At 38.2% G+C, this 10036-nt stretch overlaps 1 protein-coding gene across 1 annotated transcript; it reads right to left on the reverse strand.

The window, feature by feature from the left end:
• Positions 1–8691: 8691 nt before the first annotated feature.
• LOC145124311 (uncharacterized) lies at positions 8692–9401 on the reverse strand. Its single transcript, XM_079059604.1, has 3 exons — positions 9368–9401; positions 9172–9275; positions 8692–8781 (listed from the first exon to the last, which is right to left on the reverse strand). The coding sequence occupies exons 1-3, from the start codon at positions 9399–9401 to the stop codon at positions 8692–8694; spliced, it is 228 nt and encodes a 75-aa protein (XP_078915730.1).
• Positions 9402–10036: the final 635 nt, after the last annotated feature.

The raw sequence follows: 10036 nt of genomic DNA on the forward strand, positions 1-10036 counted from the left end.
TAAATTTTAATCTTAAATTAACTAAACCTGAATATTAAACTAACACCTTTTACTTCTACTTATAAAATTATGTCTTTAACGTTTAACATATTATACTCAACTTATTAGTTTGGATGTGTTGTTGAATGTGGATTATTGTTATTTTAAAGTCACAGCTTTGAATAGTATAAAATATTCCAATTATTAATTTTAATATAACGTTAAAGGGTTCATTTAATTTAAGTTGAAATTTCAATTAAACTTAAAATAAAATCCAAAGTATTTTATAAATAGTTAAAATATGTAAATTGTAGTGTTCAATGCAAAACCTAAATTGTAATCCCAAAATAACTAAAAAAAATCTAAAACTATTTTTATAATGATTAAGAGTTTCTAAATAAGTAGTTTAAAAATAACTTACAACAACAATAGTCAAAAGTAACAATATAAAAAATTATATTGTTACCTTTAAAAAGAAAAACAATGTTTGATATTTTTAAATAATTACAATGATAGAAATTAAAATGTTAAGAAAAAGTTAAAAACAAAATTAATTAACATGACAATTATTATAAGTAACATTAAACCATATATTATTTTTAATTTTTTTTATGAGTAACCCGTGAGTAGAACTCATTGAGACGATGGATATTATATAGTTTTAATAGATGAATACATTGTAATATCATTCAAAATAATCGATGTTTAACAACAACTTAGTTTATGAATTATTATATCAAAGTTAACAACCTCATTGTTATAATTAACAAAAACATATATATTTATAAATATTTCAACTATTTACTAATTTTCTGCCCAACACGTGGGTTTTCTTTTAGTTGTAGTCATAAAACCAATGTTGTCAAATGTATTGATACATCATCAATATCAGAGTGAATCGTAACATGCGGAAACATGTGGTGTGTGCTCTGCAATCATCCCGAGCTCTCTCATTTGAAAACCGAAGTACCTGAAATATAAACTAAAAACCGTAAGCACAAAGCTTAATGAGTTCCCCAATATAACACATACCATACATAACTAAGCACATACTGAGCCCCGTCCACTGATATACGAGCCCCACCCACACACACATAATGGGCCCCGCCCACAGAGATACGGGCCCCCTCCAACTATAACACCATAAATTTTCAAACAAATTTTTCGTTTTAATTTCACATAAATCTCATAACACATTTCACAAAATCTCATTTATTTAATTTACAAAACATAACTCCATAATCAATAATCCAGGATCCTCAAAATATAACTATTTCTCTGGTGTGTACAATCAAGTCGGCGCCTTCCCGCGATCCTGAAAAGAACCTGAAACACATATCACATAACACTGTAAGCACGAAGCTTAGTGAGTTCTCCAAAATACCACGTACATAAACTTAGCCACTCCAGGCAATAGCTCTACGAGACCTTCCGGTCAATTGTGTCTCAGTGGGACCTTCCGGTCCCACAACTCTGGTAAACCTTCCGGTCCTACCCATGATGACCTTCCGGTCCTAACTCTGTTGACCTTCCGGTCCAACCCTGTTGGCCTTTCGGTCCAAACCATGCAAACATATACATATCACATAGAACATATATCACATAACACTTATAAACACATAAGACCTTCCGGTCACACATATTTACCACTCCATGTAAGGTATAGTGAGAAGACTCACCTCGAATGACGAACAGCCCCTGTAAATGCTGCTGCCATGCACCGACCTCTAACTCTGATCCAAATCCACAATTATCCCAATTAGGAACTAAGTCCAAACTCTCACTCATTAGGTCTAAAGGTAGTCCACTAACCAGCCCATCAATGACCTAAAACCCATTGGGCCCTCCAAGGCCCAATAATAAATGGGCTCTCCCGAGGCACAACTCTCAAATCTAAATGGCAAGCCAAACTCAAGGGCCCAAAGCACATATATATAATCCTCTGGTCCAAGAATCTATTGCAACAAGCCCAAACTCCAGGCCCAGCAGTCAAGGCGCAAATGATATTTAGCCAAAAAGTCCACAGTGAGGTTACGCGGAGCGTACCTCCCTTGGTACGCTCAGCGTACTCACAATCCAGATTTGGCCATCGGGGAAACTGGGGCAGTACGCGGGGCGTACAAGAATTAGCTCAGCGTACTCCCCAGATTCACACTTTCTACTCCTTTGGTCTTGATCGGTCAAGACATTAACTCAAATCTCAGATCTGGACTCCCTAATGGCTCTTACTCCATAAAGTCAGTGACTTTAAGCCTTTGCATGGCTAGAAAGGTCACAAACACCCAAAACACTCACTCCCTTATCTCAAAAAGCTCATAACACATGCATGGCTTGATTCCAACGACCAAGAGTGGATTTTTATGACATTACACCACTAATATACTCAAAAGGGGTTGGTCCTAGTCTCTGGAACTCAAGATCTCATAAAGTCTCCACCTTTTTGGGACAAAACCCTAAAAGTATCATCTATGATGCACATAACAAAAAGGTGGTAAAGTTTGAAGCTTTATACCTCTATATGAAGCTCCCAACTCATATTTGCTCAGATCCAAGAGCTTGGACTCCCACTCCTTCTTCTCCAAAGCTTTCTCTTCTCTTCAAGAACACATAAACACTCTCCAAGGCTCACAAATGCACTCACAAGCTATAAAACGAGGGTTAGGGCACACATAGGGTTTGATGTCTGAGAATGGTGGCTAGAAATGAGGCCATCATATCCTTTATATAGGGGACTCACCCTAAATTAGGGTTTTCACTCTGGGCCTAGTACGCCCAACGTACCCTTTGGTACGCCCATCGTACTAGGTGGCTCTGCTTGAAACCATGCACATGAGTACGCTAAGCGTACACACATGTACGCCCAGTGTACTCTGCTGCCATCTTTTTCAATTAAAGGACTTATCATGCCATAACTTCAAACATCCATTGCTTCCTTGATATAACTCTGTTTCCAATGAATCTCAAACCCACTGGAAAGTGACGAGATGCCCTAAGCTTCTAGCAACTCGTCGCAACCCCGAGACCTCCTCATGCCCGGTTGCAGCCCACGAACCCTAATCACGGACAATCCGAAACAAGATGTTACAATTCTCCCCCACTTGAATCAGATTTCGCCCTCGAAATCTTTTCTTGCTAACACCTAAAACGAACCCAAACCCGAGAAGCACCACCGAAGGTCCTCATATCATACAACAATCACTTCCAAAGACACCCGATCCCAACAGGGACTCCCGACCCGAAGAAGGACAGACCCAACTGCCGCTGCGGTACTCGATATGACTCTCTAGCACTTGAAAACTCTAAGAACACTCTTCCAACTCTGATTCTCTAATCGATCCTGATCGCAACTCAAATGGAATGGAAAGGATGAATCCAAAAACTCTGACATCAAAGTCAAGAAAAAGATCATGCTCGCCTGGAAGTATCCTCTGACCTCTATAGACATAAGGCCCAGCTCCCTCTCAAATATCCCCTTCAACACTAAGAACCAGGTCAGCTCTCGACCCAATAGAGGATCCTCCAAAGGTTACTCATTGCATATCAGGAACGTCTTACCGACTTCCTTCTTACAATAACTATCTCGGCTCATTGCGACACACAAGTCACGAAGTTCGCTTTACCCCAAGCGAATACTACAACTCATCTGAAATCGTCTCACCTTCGACCTCTGTCTTCTACCAACCACTGATTCCATGCGTCTCGCGGTTCTTCCTATACCCACGAAACTGACCCACTCCGGTCTAAGACATCAGATGGAGATCAATACCCCTCATAATGAAACCCATCTGTGAATCCGAAACCTCGACTTGCCTACTCAATACACCAATGGATCCAAACTCAATCTCGAGAGTCTGATTCAACAACAGAATTGGAACCACTCATTTCCAATCTGTTAGTCAACTCATGACCCAAGATTCGCGAATTTACGCACACACCATCTCTCAATTCCTTCCGATTTCGATAATACCTCCTCATCCCAGGGATATAACGATTCCGACCGACACGGAGACCCCACTCTCACCACTGTGTCGGCAACCAGGTTCCCGAAAACTCAAGTGGTAAGGCTACCCAATCCTAAGAACTCCTCTGCGTCATACTCTGACTAGTGAATACTACAGCTCTCCGCTAAACAATATTTTCTCTTATCGACTACTGAGTGCTACGGTCCCTCCCTACAGTCTTAATACGCTCCTTTACTGTCACATGAATGCTACGGCTCCACGCAGACTTACGACACCCTCTCACTGACTCGTGAATGCTACGACTCCCCGCAGTATTACAACACTCCCTCACTAACCAGTGAATACTATGGCTCCCCGCAGTATCACGATACTCTCTCGCTGAATAGCGAATACTACGGTCCCCCGCAGTATCACAACACTCTCCCGCTATCCAGTGAATACTACGGCTCCCCGTAGTACCACGATACCCTCTCCTACTGACTCATGGATGCTACAGCTCCCCGTAGTCTTACAATTACTCTCTCGCTCACTGACTCACCATCGGCTCACTCCATGGTTTTTCCCCGATAATCCCAAGTGATTACCCCCACTCGGATCCACTCGCTCTCTTATCACCTCATAATCTCATCATCAAGTCATCACTACGCTGGGTTCACTAACTCATGCTCCACAACCCAACATAGATAAGTGCACACACCCACTCAGTTTATGCACCACCACTCCTAATGTAAGTTCTCGTAGGCAAGACACTTTTCTCAGCACAGATACACCCTTAGACAGTCCCACTCCGACGACAATTAACTGAGGGGTTCCCACCGGAACAAAAGTCGCTCGATACTCCACTCGCCATCTCACAACTCGAGTCTCATCATGACCAACAATTAGGATATCATACATGGGTACCTCGGTACACCATGACAGCATCTCACAATATCTTGCCTCAACCACTGATCTTCCACTCATGCAACCCGAAACCTCGAAATACTCCCATCTCACAAATCGAAACATGGAGGAATTATCAACGACTGAAAACATGTTGACAAAAATCCGAAGTTCCATCCTCTACTGATCTCCACCCATACGAAACTACTCATACCGACTCTGAAATTGGTTGACAAATCAACTGCTGCCCCTCCTGGAGTATAGATCTCAATCTATACTGATACCCACAAATCTCAGCAATTGCACCCTAAACTCAGCAACCCAACCGCCTCGAACTCAACATTTGCAAACCGGAAAAATCCCTGGTCACAATAAATTCTCTGACCAATAGCCACCTTCCGTGGATCCACTCATCCTTTCTTAAGCACATGCAAATACATCGTCTCGCCTCATCCACTAATAACCCGAGTCTCATGTGTCTGCACCGCAGATCTCCATAACTAGTTCTCCAACTGCTCCTAAACAAATCTCTGATCCTCTTAATAAAATACTAAGTTCTCCCCCACTCAGAGTTCGAACCATCACCAATTGGCATACCCACAGTCTACTCCACCGACTGTTTCACCAGGTGCATCACACTTAACTCTTGGAACGTACCACGTAATCACTCAATGATCTTCCCGATAGAAACCAAGCAACTCCAAATATCCCGTAGCCCAGACAAAAATCTCAGAATCCTCCGGACGTGACTGCCTCTAGTCATCTCGAAGCCTCAGACCGACACACCGCCGGACACCCCAACTGTTCCGAAATAATCCTGACTCACGGTCTGGAAATAATGCACTACACTACTAGAAAAACAGCCTTTTACGACGCTCAATGCGTGTCGTAAAACGCTCAGACGACGCGCAAATGCGTGTCAAGGAAGGCCTTATCATAACGAGACACGACATGCTTTTGCGCGTTGTCTATTTACGACGCGCATTTATGACACGCATTTACGACGCTCATTTACGACTCGCATTGCGTATCATTAAAGCCCCTGTCAAGAGAGGCCATGTCATAATGAAGATGACACACATTTTTGCGTATCGTAATTTTAAATGTTTAAAAAAAAATATAATTTATAGATTTACTAATTTTCAAATTGCATTTTAATTTAATGTCTCATAATAGAAAATAAAATACCATATACAAAAAAGAAAATCCATTGCATAAAATTTAATGTCATACAAATAATAGATGAAAGTACATTGCTATTTCTTCTATTTATCGCTATACTATTCGATGAAATTTCAATGTGACATTAAATTAATCTCCCCAATGTGACACAAGAGACAATTTGATTCCATACAACTTGAAAAATGTGGGCATCCGACCTCAAAATTTTCTATCTTTGCAAAAATCTTGTTACGCACTCCCCATGTGCGAATAACCTACAATTTTCCATAAATCTTACAACTTAAATTAGTATATGATAAGAAACATCTAATGGAATCACAAAAGAGAAACCTCACCTCCTTATCTTTATCAGTGAGAGTTGGCAGCTCAATACATATTTGGGATACATGCAAGGTGAATAACGAACCAGATAGAGTAGCAGAATTCTTTATCAAACAAACAACATCCTCTCCTTTCACCTCATTTACCCGTGTATTAATAAATCAAAATTTGATAATTTGCAAATCATCCAAGGTTATAATTTTTCCTTACCTCCAATTACTTAGTTAACAGTTGATAATTTGCAAATCATCCAAGGTTATAATTTGCGCCTTTAAATTTTGATTAAAAAGTTATACACAAGGAAATGTAGCTTATTATTATATGGAGGAAAGTTGTGTGCATACTTCCAGGCATCAAGAAAGACAAGGGCTGCTTCAGGTGAAGTGATGATGATCCAATCAAAATAGTAGCTGCCACCATAAAAGCACAAGAAAGAGAAAGAATTAAAACCTAGTTAACATACTTGAAGGTTGAAGCTACAAGTAGAATCATAAGAAGATGAAGTTACCACTTAATAGAGCAGAAACTCCGTCCAGATCAGGTAAATGTTCATGTTGAATTAGGGGAAGCTCCAAACAATTGATCTCATGTGGTGCCTATTTAAATAAAAATTACATATAACATCCAAAACTATAAGATATATTACAAATTTTTGCGCTGTAGCAATTTCCATTTCATGACTATAATGTCATACCTGATCTGAAGGAGATATCCCACATTGTCCAGTTGAATCATGAACAAATAATCCCAGGTGTATCCATCACCTGAATTCAACAACTGTCATTGTCCTCAAAGTCTAAAAATTAAAATATTTTATAAAGTTGTTAACTTGATTAAAAAAACATGGTTTGTTGGGATTAATAAAATCAAGGAGAATCATAAACCCGATTCGTTTTCAAAAGTAAGACATTAAGATTCTAAAATGTAACTATTTATGTACAAAAGCCTTACACCTCATGTGTTGATGCTAAAATATAACTCTTTATAACTCTTTATGTGAATATATCACCTGCAGATACATAAACATGTATCAAAACATGATGAAGGGAATGAAAAAGCTTAAAAGAAAAGACATGCAAAAATTAAGTGGACCAATTCCACCAGTCATCCCAGCATGCCCCAAGGAACCACTCGAAATAAAAAATATAAAAAGATAAAAATATAGAAAACCAATTTGACCGGTAAAACATTAAGAAAAGAAATGTAACACACCTACGGAGTTTTATAGAACTGGAACCATATCTTCTGAATCCAAGGAGTGTGAAAATACCCACCCCTTCTCTAGATGCATTTGACTTGTTTGATAAACTCTCAGTTGACTCTGGTTACACAGAAAAATGAGAACTCAGGGGCATTTTAGACAGTTGACTAATAGCTATTTATGTACCTCATTTTTTTGTTGCCAAATTGCAGCTATACTTTGCTCCTGATCATCAGGGTTACCTTGCAGCTATGCTTCAGCAGCATAATCATTAAATCAATAGTGTCCTAGTTACAGCTGGCCAATATACGATATACTATTTTGGGACAATTCAGGAGTTATGGGACATAAAACAAAAATCTGTGCAAAACTTACCAGAAGGTACTGTAATTTGAAGAACGGCAACCTTACTTGAAAAAAAATTGGTTTACGAAAAATTGAGAAGAAGACCAAGTAATTGTGGCTACCTGAAGTCGATTTCCCGATTTCTATTTCTCTTTCTCCCACTCCAGTCTCCGTCTTTCTGTTGCTGTGATAGAGAGTTTCCTTCCGGCACTGGGATCAAAAATAATTAATTTAAAACATGAAAATGAAAATGAGTAAAAATAATTAATTTAAAATATGAAAATGAAAATGAGTAAAATAATTAATCCTGGAGCTTTTGAACACCAAAGATCTCTTTGCAACCTCCATGTACTCCTGTGGCTAAATTTACAAAAATAATTAATTTAAAACATGAAAATGAGTAAACTTTTTCATCTTTATTTCAAGATTCAATCTTACATCAGTTCCAGCAACAGGAAAGTTGAATTTTGTTACATCAGGTTCGTTCTTGAGGATCTTGGATGCTCTAGCAAATGATGAAACTACAAGTCCGTTCCAAGATACAATGGCCTGTGGATTTGGTCTGTTAAGCACAAATGACAAGAATACCCTTGCGATAAATATTTTCTTCCTTATCAGTTTTAGGGTTCCTCCCTAAAACTAGTCGCTACCTACTTATATATTTAGTAATATATACAATCACATAAAGAAATAAGTTATATATTTACTCACCTGTCTGGATAACACAGTGGTGGCATCCAAATGAGCAAAGGTTGTAGCAGGGGCATAAATGGCTTGGATATATGTAATGGAACCCTTTTTGGTGGTTATGATATGTTATTAAAGCCCTCCAAGATCAGTTTCCAATGTTGGTTGATAACCCACAGCAGACGGAATACGCCCAAGTAAAGGAGACACCTCAGAGTTAGCCTGTTGGTATATAAAGTCAAACATTAATTGGTAAAATTTTGACATTCATCAAGAAAGAAATGTTCTTTTCTTACTTACTTATGTGAAACAGATAATGTTGTCAATAAAGAGAAGAACATCTTGACCTTCAGCATCTCTGAAGTGTTCAGCACTCAGGCAAACTTCTTTCAAGAAGCTGACTACTGCAGAAGGGCTTAGGGAGCCTATACTTGCCTATCATTAGCAATCCTGAATCCTGAAATCACACAACACAGGTTTGCTAACTGCTTGAAATTATCATCAATCATTACACATAATTTGATGCTTTTATTTGTTAAATACTTTGACAATGACATAACCATGAAATCCGGAAATTGGGAATGGAAAACATATATCTATATAAAGATTTACCTGCTTGTCGCCTAGCTTGATGACACCACTTTCCATCATTTCAATGTAACGATCATTACCCTCACGTGTACGTTCTCCAACACCAGCAAAGACAGAGAAACCACCTGAGGAAACAAAACAAATATTATTTACAAGTGGTGTCAAGAAAATCAAGGTGTTGTCTAAATTATATAAAGAAGAGCTAATTAGTAATCACCATGGGCTGTGGCAACATTGTTAATAAGCTCCATGATTTCAATGGTTTCCCTGATCCTATCCCTCAAATTATCATGTAAGAAAAATATTTTTGCTTGATATATTGTGCACATAGTATGATTATTGGCCTACCATTCACATGTGAGTTGTAAGCCAGCATTACTTGTGAACACATTCAGGATCTGGTTCAATAAAATGTAGGTAATTTAGGATAAATTGAGAAAATTAAGTTAATTCCACATAATTTGCATAAAGCAGATGAGCCTTTATTGTACTAAATTTGTAATAACATTCATAAATCATAAGCTGATTGATTATAAATAAATGTTATCAGTAGATGTTAATTTGAAATGAAAGTTATGCTATCAAATCAAATTACGTTTCTCAAAGAGAAAGATTCGGGAAAGTAACAGTATGCATATATATACCGGAAGTCTAACCTTTGTTGAAAGATCCGGTCAATATGGAAAAAGTTCAGATTGTGGGTCTTGACAATATATGTAACGAAAAATTAGGTATCCAATTAATTTTTCAATCTCATCATTAAAAATCCAAACAACAGATTATGCCTTTTCCCAAAAGCCCTTAATCTGATTTGTTATTGAGTGACATGAAAAAAGTTGAAAATTTAAATGCACCCAAAACCCATAATATGAATTTCTCCTAATTT

This window comes from Lactuca virosa, chromosome 1 (assembly GCF_052849685.1).
Source record: "Lactuca virosa cultivar CGN04683 chromosome 1, Lactuca_virosa_CGN04683_v6, whole genome shotgun sequence".
Classification (NCBI taxonomy): domain Eukaryota; kingdom Viridiplantae; phylum Streptophyta; class Magnoliopsida; order Asterales; family Asteraceae; genus Lactuca; species Lactuca virosa.

Bases quoted from the DNA above. Each gene is read 5' to 3' on its own strand.
- LOC145124311 (XM_079059604.1), bottom strand. From the start codon at position 9,401: ATGGAGCTTATTAACAATGTTGCCACAGCCCATG. The intron at 9,276-9,367 runs GTGATTACTAAT...TTGTTTCCTCAG, and splicing joins CAATGTTGCCACAGCCCATG to GTGGTTTCTCTGTCTTTGCT. The intron at 8,782-9,171 runs GTAAATCTTTAT...ATATACCAACAG, and splicing joins TCAAGCTAGGCGACAAGCAG to GCTAACTCTGAGGTGTCTCC.